General features: G+C 39.8%; 1 protein-coding gene across 4 annotated transcripts in view; it reads right to left on the bottom strand.

Moving 5' to 3' along the window:
* Positions 1-19,822, bottom strand: part of UBR5 (ubiquitin protein ligase E3 component n-recognin 5) — a 132,886-nt gene that overhangs the window by 59,472 nt on the left and 53,592 nt on the right. For all 4 annotated transcript variants that reach the window (XM_080647017.1, XM_080647018.1, XM_080647016.1 and 1 more), the window contains exons 10-16: positions 12,114-12,230; positions 11,922-12,032; positions 11,140-11,294; positions 10,007-10,124; positions 5,370-5,554; positions 2,017-2,126; positions 1,736-1,848 (exon numbers count right to left, since the gene is read on the bottom strand). In XM_080647017.1, the coding sequence (XP_080503143.1) occupies positions 1,736-1,848; positions 2,017-2,126; positions 5,370-5,554; positions 10,007-10,124; positions 11,140-11,294; positions 11,922-12,032; positions 12,114-12,230 (909 nt within the window). The remainder of the gene's footprint in view (positions 1-1,735; positions 1,849-2,016; positions 2,127-5,369; positions 5,555-10,006; positions 10,125-11,139; positions 11,295-11,921; positions 12,033-12,113; positions 12,231-19,822) is intronic.

Genomic DNA, 19,822 nt, shown 5'->3' on the forward strand with positions numbered 1-19,822 from the left:
CCCCAAATTCCCTCCTCTGCTGGCCAATTTGGTTCTAACTGGTTAGTTTCTATGCCAGTCAGTATCAAAAGCTCCACCTCCTAGGCAGCTATTGGCTCCTCAGTTGACCCAGATTTGGTTCTGACTGGCCAGTTTCTATGCCAGTCAGCATCTCTGGGCCTATCAACAGGGCCTGAACAGAAAGGCGGGGCTGATCAGCAGCCCTGGTGGAGGCCTGGAGAGAAATGGATGTGGGGCTGCTGGCCAGGCTCTGAGGGAAAGAGAGAGGCAAGTGCTGGTCAAAAGCTGCCTCATATGCTACAGATCAGCCCCTGCTTCTCTTCAAGTCTCTTTCCAGGCCTGATTCAAAGACCCCTCAGCAGTCACTGTTGAGTCCCCATGGCAACCCTGCGCTGACTGCAGGACTGACTTCCGGATTGGTGTTCTGATTGGCCGGTTTTTATGCCAGTCAGCATCTCTGGGCCTATCAACAGGGCCTGAACAGAAAGGCGGGGCTGATCAGCAGCCCTGGTGGAAAGAGACAGGCAAGTGCTGGTCAAAAGCTGCCTCAGACACTACAGATCAGCCCCTGCTTCTCTCTTCAAGTATCTTTCCAGGCCTGATTCAAAGACCCCTCAGCAGTCACTGCTGGGTCACCGGGCCTGCAGCCTCAGTAGTCAAGTGCTGGGTCACCATGGCAACCCAGCACTGACTTCCGGATGGTCAGCCTTTGGTCATGATCGGTCATTACACCCTGGCTCTTTATTATAGAGATAATCTCCATTAGAACCGTCTAATACAGGGGTCCTCAAACATTTTAAACAGGGGGCCAGTTCACTGTCCCTCAGACCATTGGAGGGCCGGACTATAGTTTAAAAAAAAAACTACGAACAAATTCCTATGCACACTGCGGGCCCAGGACGAGTCAGCTGCTAGGCACGACGGGCAGCGGCACCCGGCGGGCCGGAAAAATGTCCTCGGCGGGCCGCATGTGGCCCGCGGGCCATAGTTTGAGGACGCCTGGTCTAATAGTTCCAAAGAATGGACTATATAAAAATATAAAATATATCAAAGATATTGCAACTTTTCTGCACATCTAAAATTATTCCAAAATAGTATTTCTTTAAAAATCTGTGGGAAACAGCCTATTGTCTTCACTAGCAGAGAGGTGTGGACAAGGAGCCCAGAATGCTGGTGACCCTTGAGCCCTGGCAAAGGTCAGAGCTATGCACCCACTGTTTAGTCGAAACAATGGTAGCTGAAGCAACTTCCCCACCAGACAGTCATGTAAATCCTTACTGATAAGATAGTGTGTCTGTTACTGGAAATTGCCTGCCTAAGGGCTATAGGTGTATCCCAAATTGAATAAAAGGATGGCAAGGCCTGAGCCCAAGCGGAGTCCTCCTGGGCTCCCGCCTGGCCCCCCAATTTCCAAATTATTATTTCTTGTCTCATCTCTTTCATTTGTGTGCGGCCCTTCTCCAGATCCCAAACCCTGAACCACACGGGACATGGGTTATTCACAAAAATCAAATAGCATAAATGTTCAAGGAGAGGCATAATAATCATCTATCTGTCATGCATAGAGGAGATACAGGCATCTCATTAAGGGATGGGACTTAAAGAGGTCACTGAAGGTGAGAAATAAAACAGCTTTGAAGAAAGAGCTGACGAACACTCACCAACCATAAACTCTTGGAAAAGCAATAGAATTACAGTTCTGTTAGTAATTAGTTCTTAGATATTCTGAACACACCTTGCCAACAGGAACATTCTTAACATCTTCCACAAAAACGACTTCCCGAAGAGACCACTGCTCTTCGTTCACCTTTTCCTCCTCTTTGGGGGCAGGGGTGGACCGTCGTCGTTCTTAGACAACAACAAAATGGTAAGTACCAAAAAGAAAATGTAAAAGAGACTTTATAGATTTCATCTAAGTATATGAATAGAAGATCATTTGTAAAGGGATACATAATTGAGGTAACACAGCAGTCCACCTGGGTCCTATTGACCAACAGGTACTACACTAACACTTACTGTATGGCATTGACGCACTGCTGGCAATGGAGGATGCGTCACTACACGTGGATGCCGGAGATGGTGGGGGTCCCATTTCTGTTTTCACTGGTTCCTGCTTGCTTTCAGGCCTGAGATTAGAAATAAGATTCTCCTTATAATTAGGAATGTGAAGTATTAGGCACTTGTCAAATGGTTATTCTTAAGACTAACGTTTATTCTTACATAAGGGAATAAAATATTAAAAATTTGTACAAAATTTAGTACTCAAGTTACTGAAGAGGGCACACAGTGCCTACTTCAAATTTTTAGTATTGTTTTAAAATAGGGAAGAAAAATATACCATATAATGATATCAACAACTTGGAACAATGCTTCAAATAAGCCTTATCGAGGAATAACAATGAAAACTACACTTGGCTTATCAACATAGTTTTATCAAAAGCCTCTTGAGCAAATAAGTTTCACATTTCAGTGAACCCTGATGTGGAGACATAGGAATTTAACTGGGAAAAAAAAAAAAAGGTAAAGGCAAATAAATAAAAATGCCCACTAGATCATTAATTTCTTGGACTTCAAATGGTTACCATCACCTGCTATAACTAACATGAGAAATTATAGAACTACCCCTCTTCATTGAGTTAGTCTACAGATGCTAAAAATAAATATTTTTATTCATTAAAGGGCAGCAGTCAATTTTTAGCCAGAAAAGTCACTTTTTGTCACAATGTGTTATATACAGTATAGATCATCCTGACATATGTTATAATCAGGGCCATCATCCTAGCCTAACCTTCATCTTCTTACCCCCACCACCAGGAACTTCACCTGAGTTTAGACACAGCACACAGAAAACCAGTGCTGTTTTCACCAGCATTTTAGCAAAGTGCTCTGTGCAAGCACACATGAACAGCTGCTCATGCAAATCTTGTGATGGTGGAAGCAAGCCGATTCTGACTAATCACTAGCACGCCTTTAATAGAATGCATTTCAATGACTTGCTAAAAAGAATTGATTGACATGAAAATGATTATCTTCTTAACATTTAATTTCACTTAGTTCATTTACTAAATTTATTAATATAGATGGAAAATTTCAAGGAAGATCTTGAAAAACTTATGTACAGAACTTAAAAAGCATATTCCATTTTAATCTCGTTTACACTATTTTTATGCATATCAAAAATATTTCAAACACTCTTTACCAAGTTTCATAAAAAATAAAAGTTTGTTACTTTTATTTTTAAGACAAAAAAAAAATCAATGTAATTGGGGAGAAAGTCTATAAACCTTTTTAAAAAGAAAACCTAAAACAAACAAAAAACTTTAATTAGACATAAATTACAATAGTTTTGGATTAAAGATTCTTTTTTTGTTTTAATCTTCATATAAGGATATGTTTTTATTGGTTTGAGAGAGAGGGAGCGAGAGAGAGAGAAAGGCATCAATGTGAAAGAGAAACATTAATCAGTTGCCTAGGGGGAGGGGTCGAACCCACAACCTAGGTATAAGCCCTGACTGGGAGTCAAACCCGTAACCTTTTTGATATACAAGATGAAGCTCTAACCAACTGAGACGCCCAGCCAGGGCTAAAGATTCTTTCTTAACTTATTTAATGGTAACCCAGATATTTCAGAATTTCAATTTGCATTTTTAACAGTAAGAGGAATAACAGCAATAGATGTAGTAAATTTATAATCATTACTAGTGGCCCGGTGCACGAAATTCGTGCACGGGGAGGGGGGTGTCCCTCAGCCCAGCCTGCAACCTCTCCAATCTGGGACCCATCGAGGGATGTCCGACTGCCCATTTAGGGTCTAAATGGGCAGTCGGACATCCCTCTCACAATCCAGGACTGCTGGCTCCCAAATGCTCACCTGCCTGCCTTCCTGATCACCCCCTAACCACTCCCCTGCCAGCCTGATTGATGCCTAACTGCTCCCCTGCCAGCCTGTTTGACCCTAACTGCCCTCTCCTGAAGGCCTGGTCACCCCTAACTGCCCTCCCCTGCAGGCCTGGTCCCCCCAACTGCTCTCCCCTGCAGGCCTGGGTCCCCCCTGCAACTGCCCTTCCCTGCAGGCCCGGTCGCCCCCAACTTCCCTCCTCTGCCGGCCTGGTCACCCCTAACTGCCCTCCCCTGCAGGCCTGGTCCCTCCCAACTGCCCTCGCCTGCTGGCCATCTTGTGGTGCCAATCTTGTGTCCACATGGGGACATCCATCTTTGACCACATGGGGGCAGCCATCTTGTGTGTTGGAGTGATGGTCAATCTGCATATTACTCTTTTATTAGATAGGATATTCGCTTGAGCAAACTAAACATTTTCAGAACTTTAAAAAAACCTGTATGTATAGTAAAATTCCAATTATTTCTTTTTAATGCCTGTATACATTTAGAAAAAAATACATCAAATATTTAAAATGTTATTTCTGGGGTGTAATATTCTTCTTCTTCCATGTTTCCATAATAGTCACATATTTTTATAAGATTAAGAAAATAGTTATTTAAAAACTCTTATTCAACTTTATTTTGTTGTTATTGTTAATCCTCACCCCAGGACATTTTTTTCCCATTGTTTTTTTTTTTTTTAGAGAATGGAAGGGAGGGAGGGAAAGGAGGAAGGGGAAGAAAGAGAGAGGGAGAGAAACATTAGTGTGAGAGAGACACATCAATTGGTTGCTTTCCACTCATGCACGGCACCCAGGTTTGTGCCCCTGACCAGAAATCGAACCTGACATTCTAACCACTAAGCAGCACAGACCTGGGCATAATACACAAATATTTTTAAAGATGAGTAGATGCTTATAACAGTACAGGTGTTAAGATCGGTGTACTGAGCTCCCAAACCATAAGCCAGCCCCAGAACGTGGGCTATCTACAATTTAGTGATATTTCTGTTCATATATCCCTCCCACCAAAAAATTAACAAATCCTTTACAGAATTTCCCTCCCCAGCTCATTTGACCAGCAAATCCCTTCCAATGATCAAGATGCAGGCAAGATGTTAGTTAGAAACTGAGATAACATTAAAAGGGAGAGGGGGGGAAAGTTGACCTAACATAGTAAGGCAGAACGTGTTGTTACCACTACATAACACCACAGACACACTCTAACAACAAAACAAAGACAACAAAAGAGAACCATACACACTGTCATTCTGGCAATTTATCAAGAACTATAATATACGAATATTAACCAAGCAGCAAACAGTAAATTTTAACAATTCTTTTCCAAACTCCTGAGGATCTTAACAAGAACCCATCATGTTAGCACTTTTCTGAGTCACTATACACCTCTGTCGCCCTTGATTATCCTCTTCATGTACAGTGCAAACTAAAGTGCTGTAAAATCAAGATTAGTTAGGGTATGGTACTTACTTAGCTTCAGTAGTTTTGCTGGCTTTGTCCATACTTTTCAAGCTCTCAGGAGATCTAAGTTGAAATCTACAGCTATCATTCATATTCCAAACGGACTCCATTAAGACACCAACTTTAGGAATCCCAGCATTAATTGAAAATGCAACTGCTCCAGCATGATAAAGAGGATTATTTCTCAAGCATACCTGGCAAACAAAAGAAAAATCACCATCAAGATGACATACTAGAAGTTATTTAAAAAGTCTCTAAAAATACATGTGAAAGCATATTGCTTCCTCAGTTTTCCAAATACAATTTTACACAATCAAGAGGCTGATAAAGCATTGACTTCAAGGTCTCCATTAAAAACATTTATTCCCCAAAACAAGAAGTAAGAATAATTGTAGCACATTTGCTAAAAATTAAAATTTCAGGCAGCAAATATTCTGACATTCTGCCATAAGGAAACAACAGAAATAGCAGAGAAGAAACTAACAAGGTAATTTAAAAAGTGAGATGTGAACAAACAATTACACATTTTGTTTGTTTCTTGTAATTTGAATTATTTTTATATAGACTCTATCACTTCATAGCTATTAATGTTTGTTTCCCATAGAAGACTGTTGTTTTTTACAGGCCAGAAGCTTCCTGGGATAATGTAAGAGTACGCAGACATTAGTGTTAGCATTTAGCGGAGTTCAATCTATAGAACAATCTATTTATAGAAAAATCTATAGTTCAATTTAAGAACAATCTATAAATTGTCACTGCCAGAGAACATCCTGAAACCAATAACCTGAAAGGTGGCACTGTCAAACACACTAATGCTAGCACCAAAAAAAGATATAACCATCGTTTCTGGAAATCTCTCTATTTCTCTAATAGCCCAATCTTACTGATGTTCTGTTCAATTATCCAATAACTAATGGTTATGTTGTACTTGACAGTGGCATACATGAAGATCCTATTTTTTGGTGATTTATACTTAAAGTGACACAGAAGAAGCTATACATTTGATAAGTATGAGAACTGGAAACAATGGCATAGAGTCGCAGTACTATCAAAGAGCAGTTATACGTCACCAAGTGTAGTTCTATGATCTCTAATGAATGGTTCTTAATAGCTAACTTATTGAAAAAGGTATGTCCTGCTTTGCTGTGACTTAAAGCGAAGTTTCATCCACAAATTTTCAGGAAAGAATGGTGGAAAGTTTAAAGCCTGAAAGAGGACCAACCAGAAGGCTATAATTGAAGAAATGTGGCGAAATGTATTAGAAGTTATGTATGAAAGCCTTCTAATAAAAATAAATGCACCTTAAAGTCAGGAGCTGTATATTCAGGGTCCAGCATCTAACAAGACATACAATGAAAATACAAGCCCACCTCAGAGGTATTGTGGGTTCTGTTCCATATCACTGCAATAACGTTAATATCACAATAAAGCAAGTCTCACAAATTTTTTGGTTTCCCGGCGCATATAAAAGTTGTTTATACTATACTAGAGGCCCGGTGCACGAAATTCGTGCACGGGGGGGGGGGGGGGTGTGTCCCTCAGCCCAGCCTGCACCCTCTCCAATCAGGGACATCCCTCTCACAATCCAGGACTGCTGGCTCCCAACTGCTCGCCTGCCTGCCTTCCTGATTGCCCCTAACCTCTTCTGCCTGCCAGCCTGATCACGCCCTAACCACTCCCCTGCCAGCCTGATTGATGCCTAACTGCTCCCCTGCCAGCCTGTTTGCCCCTAACTGCCCTCCCCTTCAGGCCTGGTCACCCCTAACTGCCCTCCCCTGCAGGCCTGGTCATCCCTAACTGCCCTCCCCTGCAGGCCTGGGTCCCTCCCAACTGCCTTTCCCTGCACACCTGGTCGCCCCCAACTTTCCTCTGCTGCCAGCCGGGTCATCCCTAACTGCCCTCCCCTGCTGGCCTGATCGCCCCCCAACTGCCCTCTCTTGCAGGCCTGGTCCCTCCTAACTGCCCTCCCTGCTGGCCATCTTGTGGTGGCTATCTTGTGTCCACATGGGAGCAGGATCTTTGACCACATGGGGGCAGCCATCTTGTGTGTTGGAGTGATGGTCAATCTGCATATTACTCTTTTATTAGATAGGATAGAGGCCTGGTGCTCAGGTGGGGGCCAGCTGGTTTGCCCTGAAGGGTGTCCCGGATCAGGGTGGGGGTTCCCTTGGGGCATGGGGTGACCTGGGTGAGGGGCCTGTGGTGGTTTGCAGGCTGGCCATGCCCCCTGGCAACCCAAGCGGAGGCCCTGGTATCTGGGGTTTATCTATCTTCTACAATTGAAACTTTGTAGCCTGGAGTGGAGCCAAGCCTTCTGCTTTCTCAGTGGCGGCAGCCATTTCTGTTGGGATTTATGTATCTTCTATAATTGAAACTCTGTAGCCTTAAGTGGAGGCCTGGGCCGGCCAGGGTATGCAGAAAGTGTGGCTTCCTCCATCGCCGGGGGCAACCCTAGCCTACTGCTCTTTCCAGCTCCGTGGCTGCCGCCATTTCTGTTTGGGTTTATGTATCTTCTATCATTGAAACTTTGTAGCCTTGAGTGGAGGCCTAGGCCGGCAAGGGCAGGCGGAAAGTTTGGCTTCCTCTATTGCCAGGGAAACCCATGCCTCCCTCCTGCTTTCTGTGGCTGTAGCCATCTTGGTTGGGTTTATTTGCATATTCGCTCCTGATTGTCTTGTGGGCGTAGCAGAGTGATGGTTAATTTGCATATTACTCTTTTATTAGATAGGATTGTAATCTATTAGGTGTGCAATATCATTATGTCTAAAAAAAATCATATACCTTAATTTAAAAATACTTTATTGCTCAAATGCTAACCATCATCTGAGCCTGTTGGAAAAATGATGCTGATAAGATGGCTTGATGCAGAGTTGCCACAAACATTCAATTTGTAAAAAACACAATATCTGCAAAGCACAATAAAAGGAGGTATGCCTGTACATTTCTCTCAACAATTATGATCTGTAAGTGCAGGTGCAGCTAAAAACTAAGTGATCAATAATTTTTTCTGATGTTAACACATGAACACTCGTTCTGTGGCTGTGACTGTCTTAAACCTCCAGTTTTTTTTGTAGGTTCAAAACAAAATCTTAGTTCTACACCAAATATGTTAACATGTTGCTATCTTTCAGCAATTTAGTGCCATGCTATTTTGTTTAGCTTTTCTTCAGTATATCTCTAAAGTATTTGTTCAGTCTTCCCTGTCTATAGTAATGTCTTCCTACATGGTAATAAGGCAATTGTGAGCCCAGTGAACAAGGAACTTGGAGAATATCAGAGAGCAGTGTTTGAACTAACTAGGAAAAGGGGAGCTCCAAGAAGAGAAAGAGCTGTCCAAAGCAACTGACATAAATAATGAAGGCTGTACAGTAAGAATCAAAACAGTGCGTAATTGCTGAACACTTCCTAGTTGGAAGGCCAACAAAGGATCAGAACAAGACAACCATGAGTAAGACAAAAAATAGCCACAAACAAAAAGAACAACTCCATTTCAGCTGTGCTTCAGAGAAAAGTAACAGCAAAAATGGTGACAACTTTTAAGACTCAGAGGATATAAGTAATACGGTAGAGAGAAAAAACAATTGAAAATGTCCGATGAGGAAATTTGTTCCAAATTATGTAATAAAACCCACCGTTTGTCTAAGTGTTAGGGATTACAAAGGCCTTAAACATTCACTACAGTAGTTACTATAATGAATATAAATGCCAAGTTTTATCCTGAAGTTAAACTTCTATGAAAGTCTAATGAATCATGTAACACTAGCACTCAAACTCTTCCCTATTAAACATCACTAAGAACCTAAAAATCTTTTATGTGGATCATATAGTTGGTTTTTAATATGTAAATAATTAAAACTGAGAAATTTTAAAATAGTCACTTAACAGTAATAAATCCCGTGTTAATATAAACAATTTTTATGAAAAAAATAACTACATTTTCAAAGAATCAGCAAGAAAAGTGGCGTTTGCATGTTTGCAAGTCTCTTAATGTCCGATTTAATAGAAGACAGCTGGAATCCCATGTCTGCTTCTGCATCCAATCTGCCGTGATGTGACTTTGAGTAAATATGGGAAGACAGTTCAACCTCACACAGGTATGCAACTGGAGAAAGATGGACTCTACAGACTCCTGGAAAGGTTGCGGTATTAGAAAAAGCACCTTCCATAAAATACCTGTAGGAGTCTTAAACCATCTGAGTCAGAAACAGAAACTGGTGGAAACATGGGTAATATGACGAAGTCTCCAGCCTCCACTGATAATGTCCCCAGAGAGCAGTATGTTTTGAACGGCTTGATCATTGAGAATCACCTGGAATGTGTGTTAAATACAATATTGCCTGGGCCCCATCATCAGACAAACTGAAGGAACATTTCCAGTAAGAGGCTCCAGACTCGGCATCTAAGTACCAAATGATTGTTAAAACCAGACAAGTCTGGGAACCCTGCCCCATGGGGAAACCTCCTGACACTGGAGCAGACTCTGTATGTTACTCGACTACTGAAAAAAGAATGATGTGCCACATACATGCTACTGGAACCTGGTCCTTTAAATGACATTCAGTTTAGAGAAGAATTACTTACAGGGAAGAAAGTGATTTTGAAGAGAAATAATGTCCCTTAGGACAGGACTAATTCTAATCACTTACCTGGGTGCCAACAGTGATGTTAGGCATCGAAGAAATACCAGCACTAGATTTGGGCTTTTTATTTTTTGCTCTAGCTTTCTCTAACATTTTCTTCCTTTGACTGAAAGGGACTACACCCCTGAAAAGACAGAGCATGAATTGGTCAAATTAGGACCCCAAAAAACCCATTAAACAAATCTGAAATTATACATATTATTTAGGCGTTTCTGGTATATTCCTTCTCCAATATTTTTGCTTCAGAATATTAACATGCTCAACTCATTCTTAAGTATAACTTGTTCATAGGTTTAATACATAACTGGATCCATTTTTATTAAAACCTTCAGTATTAAAATTTACAGAAAATTCATCAGTTGATATTTTATTATATTCCTATATATTATTTCTGCCAATGCAAACTTACTGGTGCCTTAAAATACGGGAGAGAATACATTTAAAGTTCCTTTTAATAGTGAAAGGATAACTAAGGTATACAATATTCATAAATTGAAATACTTTTAATAACCCTTAAAATTACATTTTAAGTAACACTGTTGAATTACAAAGTACCCTATAATCTATGCTTTCAATTATGTAAAAAAAAAAGTACACATTTACGTATAGGAAAGAACGACTAAAATACCACTAAATGTTAACAGTAGTTATATCTTTGAGGTGTAGGATTGTAGGTGATTTTTGTTACTACTTTATGTTTTTATAAAATTTCTAATGCACTAAGTATGCATTATTTTTTAAAAGCTTCTCTTTTAAGGTATTTTTTAAAAAATGTATTTTATTGATTTTTTACAGAGAGGAAGGGAGAGGGATAGAGAGTTAGAAACATCGATGAGAGAGAAACATTGATCAGCTGCCTCCTGCACACTACCCAGTGGGGATGTGCCCGCAACCAAGGTACATGCCCTTGACCAGAATCGAACCTGGGACCCTTCCATCCACAGGCTGACACTCTATCCACTGAGCCAAACCGGTTAGGGCTCTTTTAAGGTATTTTTAATGTTACTTTGCTCCGAAGTGAAACTTCCCTCTATAAAGCATTATCTTTTGCTGACCTTCTCATGTTGGTATTCCACTACCCAAAGCACCTACTTATGCACATAAAGCATTGGCTGAGTCGCCCTCCCGGTGATACTCACCACCAATATAAATTGTTTTCTAGCTGGGCACAGGTATAGAGGGCACAGCAATGTAAAGAAACTATCCGTTCACCTTGAAGTTCAGAGTAAGTCTGTGCAGTGTGCTCTAATTTAGAAGCCACAGAACTTAAAGTTTCATCCACCCATGTAGCAACCTAAAGAATAAAATAGTAAAGGTTTAAATAAAAACAAGTAACCTTTTCATAAGAACTGTGGTCAAAACTTTATTCTCTATGGGCTGGAATTCTAAAATTCCAGTTTTGAGCTAAATGCTAAAAAAAAATCAAAATACATAATTCAGAAAACGTTCTTAGTAAGACTAGAAAGTAAAATACTTTCTTCACACAAATTAGTCAAAATAGCAGTAACTGAAATGATTGTCTAAAGCCATGTAAGGCATTAATTAAAAGTAAACACTTGCTCCAACAATTTTAAAAAGAATTTAATGACTCTTTTAAAGCCAAACTGATAATCCAAGGCATAATATTCATACTTTCTCAATCTATAATATAATCTCGTTACAATGCTTTTCATATCTTTTTGTCAGCACTTACCTTGAATATTTTTTCCTTTCCTTAAAATAGAAAGCTACCTCTAGAGTTGGATTATAATACAGAGATAAACACACCACAAAAAGACTATAATGGATTACTCTACTGAGGCTGAAACACTTTGTATATGTGGATCTACTTAGAAAGACAAAAGGAAAAGATGGAAAAGGGAGAAGAAAATCAAGAAAATAAGCATAAAATGTTCATCAATCAATGCAAAGTGTTTCATACCTTGTTATTTTCTGTAGCTACAGTTGCTCTTATGCTATTTGCAGACAGGAGAACTATCTTTTCATTGGTTAGCCCCAAAAATGTTGCTCGTGGATGATGCAATGAAGGATTCTTTGAAAGCATAAGAAAAATGATCACCATTTTGTATGTTGATATGTAGAGCTAGTCAATGAAAGATTTAATATAAAATACCTGTGCATTTCTGTAAGGCTCCAATTCACTCCACTTCCACTGATAAAGTTCTCCTTTACTGCTCACAGCCAAAAGCTCAGAATATAGAGCCCCAATACAGATGAATTTTGTCCCGTCCTATAAAGTAAAAATATCACAATGGTATAAATGTAACAGTTGCCAAATCTAATGGTTTGGATACATTACACAAAACCTGAATTATGTGAACACATAAACCACAGCTATGGAATTCTTCGGCACAGCCTGCAAGGCCGTCTATATGGCCCCCGCTCTCTCCCTCCAGTCACACTGGCCTTCTTCCCGCTCCTGGACCATGTCCACCAGGAACCCACCATGTCCTTATTCTTGTCTTGTTTCTCGTGTGACTCGTTCTCTCTCCTCAATCAAGTCTGCTCAGATGAAACCTTCTCTGATCACACTATCTATAAAACCACCACGCACATATTTTATCTCCTTACTCTGCCTTCTTTTTCCTTCATAGCATTTCACAATTTATATTATATTAACTTGTTTATGCTCTATCTCAATGGAATATAAGCTTTGTATTGTTTACTACTGTACCCCCAGTTCTTAGAACAGTGCACATAGAAGATGAAGCAGGGGAAGTTGAGTGTTAAAACAGATTCCCTTCTCTGTAGGCTTTTCCAAGCTGCTAAAACAAATGTGTTGATTTTTAAGGTAAAAGTTTGTTTAGTTTTAAGGTGATGTTCATGCAATGAGTTGGAATGCAATTAAATTATACAAAGCTTGGACAATAAATGTAAATAAACAATATCAATAATAATTTCTTTTTATTTGTTAATTCTCACCCGAGGATATTTTTCCATTGATTTTTAGAGAGAGGGAAAGACAGAGAGAAACATCGATGTGAGAGAAACAAATCGACTGGTTGCCTCCTGCACACGCCCCAACCAGGGCCCGGGCCAGGAAGGAGTCTGCAACTGTGAAGTACATGCCCTTGACCGGAATCGAACCCGGGACCCTTTGGTCCACAGTGTGGCACAACATCCACTGAGCCAAACCGGCTAGGGCTCAATGATAATTTCTTAAACATAAGACCAATATGATCAGAGTCATGAAGCTACCCAGAAATCTCACCTCCAAACTTGCCAATAACATATTTTAACTTGTATTTTTTGCTACTGGTCTATACACTGCTTTCTTTGGAATTCTGGCTCTCAGGTATGCTAAACTAATGGTGTCTTTATGGTTTTCTGTCAAATGGGTCAGATGGGTTATAGTGCTCAGCTAAAAAGCCTGTGAATTCTGCCAAGATTTTAAATGTAATAGTAACAGAGTTGTACAAAAAGAATACTAATTTTCACCTTCTAGTTTACCAGTACCTGTCAGCCCCATTTTCAAGGCACAGTGGGAGAGACCAAATTTGAAATGCTCTAAGTTAGCAATTCCCCTCTTCCCTTCCCCAAGGGTATCTGAAAGTCATATCGACTCTCTCCATCGCTGCTGCATCAAATCTTAACATTTCCCACCACACTTCCTTCTCACCCCTTGGTTCAAAGAATGATACAATCAGACCAAGTAGGTCCAAAACCGGGACCCAACACTTACTAAACACATAACTTCAGGTAACTTACGCCATTTCTCTGAAGCCATTTCTTCACCTCTAAAATGAGTGTATTAATAACACATATGGAGATGGGAAGGGTAAAGACCAAGTAAAGTAACATATAAAGTACACAGCACAGGGCCCAGCACAAGCAAGTGATCAGTCCAAGTCAACCATCATCACCTGCTCCCCTGACTTCATCTCCTACTCCCCCAGAAAGCACAAGCTTCCCGAGTATCCCACTTCTAGATTCGTTTAATGAAAAAGCACCCCATCCCAGGAAAGAAGTGAGGGACTCACGATTCATTTCTTTAACAATTCTATCAGTCTCTTAACCGACTCTAGATTTTTCCTATTCCTTTCTTTCTCCCTCAAGGCCAAAAATGTTCATCTCTTTACAAATAAACAACACAAAATTCCACCTATCTCATCAGATCACTTCTCCAAGAACTCCACTGACGTCCTGCGGAGTGCAGAGCAACATCTGAACTTCTTGGCCAGGTGTCTAGGACCCTGTGCAGTCTTGCTCCATCTTGCTCTTCTCCTCCCTGCCACATAGCAGCAACTCTGAATTCTCATTGTTACCAAACACACGGTGACCTTTCGTGACTCTGGCCCATGCTCAATGTTTGAAATGCTTTTGCATCTTAGTCAACACCGACTTAATCTTAAAAATGCATAAATATCTTCCTCTCTGTGAGTCTTTGCCAAATCTCTCAGGTGCTATTAGTTCTTCCCCTCTGGGCCCGAGGCACTGTATTCTCGCCTTCAGTGTATCACTGATTACACTGTTAATACATTATGTGGTATTTGAATGCTTGTCTTCCCCACTAAGTTTCCTGTGGGAAAATCATACTGTATTCACTTCTATATTCCCAAAGGCCAGCTTGGCACATGGCACATGGCACATAGTAGGAACACACTGACAATTGAATGGACAAATGAATTTAAATTCCAACTTCTTCAAGTCAGTGCCTTCCCAGAGCAGTGCAATCTGAGCAAACCATCCCTGTGACAAAAGCATGGCACACAAGGACCCCTCAGAACCGACTTGCCTGTATCCTTCACGGGTGGGGCACCATTCCCCAGGACGGTAAGCCCTGAGTGAGCCGACTGAACCCTGAAGGCCCTGAAAGCCCTTACTAAACACATGACTTACACTATGGACATCCGTGGATGATGGCACCACCACCAACCAAGGGCAGACAATGGAAAAATCACCAAATGCTTCCTGCCTGCTATACATTGTAGGTAGAGAAATACAAAACCATCAAATACACACAAGGGAAGAGTGTTTTAGCTCCCTCATTTCACAATGTCATAGAAAACAGTGCTTTTATTGTTTTAATGAAAGACTAATAGCTGCTTCTGAACAAGTTGGGGGCCTGCTTCAACCCGACTGGAAAAGTGAATATGCATTGTTTCCATAAAGATGAGTAGTTTAGCTCTATTTAACAAAAATCAAATCATTAGAGGTTGAATCTAATTAGTAAATTTGCAACTGTCTGGATAGCAATAAGTGAGTCATTAATCAAATTAGAAATTCTTCCCCAAAGGAAGAGGGACAACTTAAAAATATGATGGAAATGAGCTCCTGGCCAAAATGTTAAAAAAAAAATAAAAAGCAGCCCAGCAACATTAACTTCTACTCATCTATATTTAGTAATTTGTATTTTGAAAAGGTTGGCCTTTCTATTCCTAAATTTCTCCCCACAAAACTTAGTTTTCATCTTTTGTATTTTAATTTTCTTACTATTAGCAAACTCTAGTCTTCCCATTAAGTATGAGCTCCCAAAGCAATGTACTATGTATGATGGGTGAAACAGATGGAATACAGCACAGGCTATACTGCAATTTGGTCAACTGTCTTAGTCACACCTCAGTTCTCCCTGTCTATCTACTGTTCCATAGTACCCTCTGCTTGCCTTCAGTTCCTTTTTAGGACCGTTTCTCTTTTTGCTCTTATTTCATTATTAAATTACATTTGTGACACACCTAGCTAACTTTTAACCGTTATCCTGGAAACTTTCCAGTGTCAATTAAAAACCATAACAAGGACCTCTCCCACCAGCTTCCACATCTGGAACCCTGCAAGGGAGGCAATATGACTGAGTTTGATCAATTGGTTCCAACAAGGAGGCTGCTCCAAATAGCTTAAGGAAGGAGCCAAACGGTAAGGAGCTATTTCCTCTCAACACCATTCACAGAAACTGAGACTATATTACATACAACTGTAATTCAAGAGGCAGGTGGGATTAAATGTTCTGACTTCCCTAGATCCAGAACAGCAGGGACATGACTGCAAATTAACAGTACTGACTTGCTGAGTCAGTCTGTTTCTTCATCACCACCACACAACTCTCACCAAGCCCCTCTTTGCGAGCTTGCTGGAAAGAAGGAATGTTCGTGCCTGCACCTTTCAAATGGAAAGAAGAGATGTTCGTGCCTGCACCTTTTTTTTTATTGTTTAAAGTATTACATATAGTAGTACATATATCTCCTTTTTTTTCCCCATTGACCTTCCCCCAGCCTCCCCTACCCCGTTGCATGCCCTCATCCCTCCCCCCCCCAACCCCCGCCAGTGTCTTGTGTCCATTGGTTGTGCTTATATGTGCCTGCATCCTTTACATGGAAAGGGTTTGTTCTGTGATAGGGCACAAGTGAAATTTCTATGTTCAGCTTCAGCAGAATTACTTAGCACAGATTTTTGTGTAATTTTTCTCCTTTCTCTCCCTTCAACATTTATTACACTGCTCTTATCTTTGCATTCTACTTTTAAGTCTTGTTCCTACTATAATTGCATTTCCCCCCTTACAAATAGTCGCTTTAGATTGGTATACATACATATATAGTTACAATTTACATTCACATATATAGTTACACATACTTGGTTACAATGTACACATTCAGCAACACAGAACTAAATTATTAGTCTGAGAAAAATAAATTGGGGGAAAAAAAAAAAAAGACTGAGAAGTGAAAATGGAGCCATGTTAGATAATCACTGAATTGAGAGATTGTATCTTCTCGTCGAAGTAACTGAATTATCAAAGCTATTTCCAGAAATGTAAAGTACAATAAGCAAAGAGAGAGAGGGGCAGGAACAGGGGAGAGAAAAAGTGCTGGGAGGGAGGATGGGAGATTTGGGGGGAGAGACAGCATAATAAGAAAGTTGATACTTTTGGTAATACCAATCAGAAACCAGTATGGACCTGGCTAGTTTTTACATCAGTGACTGGATTTAAAGGCACAGACGTTAAACACTCCCTCCACTTCTTACTTTGTTGCATATAGACTGCCTTTTAATGTCCTATTATGCTAAATTATTGTAATTAATAATTATATCACCCACCACACAACTCTCTCACCCTCCATGACCTGCAGCAACTTCCTCTTTCTTTGTTGAACAGGATCTTGCCTGAACCTTGGCCTGTACACTTTACTTATATGAATTCATTTAAGTTTAATGAAAATCCCATAAAATAACAACCATTATTATCCTCATCTCATAGACAAAAAAACAAAGTCCCAGGGAAGTTCTAGAATTTGACCACAACCAGTAAGTGGCAGAGGCAGGATATAAACTCCAGGAGTCTGGCTCCAGAGTCCACACTGTTAGTAATTACTCTGTGTGGCCTCCTAGGACTCCCCAAAGCCTTTTGTGTCTAATTTTATTACTGTACCTACTTGAAAGTATTAATATCATTTTTCTGCCTTCCTACCAAATTCTCACCTTAACACTTAAGAAACCTATCTCACTAAATTAAAACTGATTTAATTACCCTCACACCCCTATCTTCATGGAGTTTTCAACATCCTATGATAAATTTCAATTATGCTTTTATACTAGTTTTGACTTTTAACTGAAAGGGTAATTCATGGAAATACTTCAAGTTTAAGGTTATCTCAAACATTTTTTAGCTCAAAAATACACTATAAAGGCTTAAAGAATATTCCACCCTTTAAAGGAGGTTTACTAGCCTACAAAATGGTAAAATTTTGAACTAGCTGTTCTTCTATGTGGGTGGTGGGAAAGTCAGTACTAATCCAGATAATATACCAATGGAATTGCACCCTAACTAAAAGAATAAAAAAAAACTATGGGTACTAACCAAACTTATAATCTAAAAATAAGCTGGAATGCATATTTTTAGAAAGACAGACAGACAGACAGACAGACATACTGCTTCCAAGTAGTGCATGCTGACATCTCCCTGAACTCTCCACTTCTCTCTCCGTTCTCAAATGAAGCCTCCCCCGAAACCTTCTACTCCTCGGGAATCACTGCCCCAATTTTGAAGGACCACTATGGTCCCGCATATTGCCTGTTCCTTCATATGGTATTTACCCTATGCTCCCTTATGAGAGCTTTGCATGTTGCCCTAAAGTTACCTGAAGGCAAGGTCTTTTTACCTTTTATTAAATAACTCTATGTTGTCTTTCTGAATGTAGTATTCAGCCCTGTATATAAGCATCTACTGGTATTTGTCGATAATTGATAATGCTTAATAGTTTGATTAGGCTTAAGCTGTTTTCTTTCCCTGAATTAAAATTTTTGATGTCTAAATGTCAATCATAAAAAAAGGGGGGGGTTCTTTTTCAGTGACAATATTTTAAATTAGGTGTTTAATAAGAAAGAAAAAGTATAACTAAGCTACATCTTGTTTCACATTCTGCAATTCCTCCTCGTCAATGTCTAAACAAACCAAGGAAATATACTAAGTAAGGAAATATATACTAGGTAATATACTCTGCGCAGTATCAAGATTTCATGATGCACTTAGTAACTATCTCTGAAAACAAGTTGTGCCTGAAAACATGGCTACCAGTAAAGGCAAATCACTGGCTAAATCTAACAATGGGTACACTGGCCAGAGGAAAAGTTTGCTAAACTTGTACTATTCAAAATATTTTCATTAATCAAAGACAATGAGAAAGAAGCTTAGGCTAACATGCATGTGATGGCACTGTTAAAGTGAGATCGTGAGTCTTCTATGACTCCCTGCCAATATGCAGACACAGCTCTGATATGATCCAGGCAAGAGAAACAGGAAACACAATGTACCATACAAACAAAAAGAAAGCCCGGGGTTTAAACCACCTTCTATCATACAAAGCGAAAGTTAAAAACTCTGGAAATTTCTAGTTTTATGGAAATAAGTAAATGAATTCAACTCAGGGAAAATCTGTCAGCTGCCAAGGAAACCAGAATAACCTTTTGCTTATAAAGAGACTGATTAAAATTCATGCTCCTTCTTGCATTCAAGTTTTCTACATGAGCTGAATACAGAAGGAAAAAAATGAACTATGTCAAGATTCATAATAACTATGAAAAATAGTTAGATAATATTTTCCTTTAATATTTCAAATTCAACTTCAAAGAAAGAAAAGAAATCCTTATCAGAAACTCCTTATCTGCTAGAGTTTAACCTTAAAATTCTTATCTTTTTTTATTTCTACTTATGAAAAGTTCCTACCAACTGTTTCTAGAAATAAGAAGAAGCACCCCAAAAGAGGTGAAAACCTCGGCTTCCTAGAGGACCCTCTGAAGATGAATTACCCATCACTTAAGACAATGAAACCCACACACCATCAACAGGGTGCATCACTAGTGGCAGTGGTGGACTCTTCAAGATTCAAATCATCTTAACAAATCCTGGCAGCTTTCTAGAAGCCTGTACACTGTACTCCAGTTGCAGAGCAGAACTCCTCCAGTGCGTTACTGTTCAGCCTGTTTGTCTCCCACGACATGTAGAGCAGAGGCTGCCGAATTCACTGCCATCCAGGGACAGCTAAGTAGTCAGAGAAACACAGATCCCTGATCTTGCCCTCACATGCATGCTTGTATCCAAAGGACCACAAACATGCCCTGCAAAAATGGGGTCCACGTGACATTACAAAACAAATCTTAATAGAGATATACCATCAGTTACTGGTATAATTATCACGAGAAAAAAAGTCTTAAAACAGAAGGCTGCTGTATTATCTGGAATCACCATTCTGATTTCTCCGATTTACTTCATCAAGTAGAAAAAAAACTGCACCACTGAAACACAGCTCACTAATACTACTCATGTAATGCCAAATAAAGATACCCTACATACATGCATGCATATATATATATATATATATATATATATAT

This window comes from Plecotus auritus, assembly GCF_963455305.1.
Source record: "Plecotus auritus genome assembly, chromosome: 11".
NCBI classification, from domain to species: Eukaryota; Metazoa; Chordata; class Mammalia; order Chiroptera; family Vespertilionidae; genus Plecotus; species Plecotus auritus.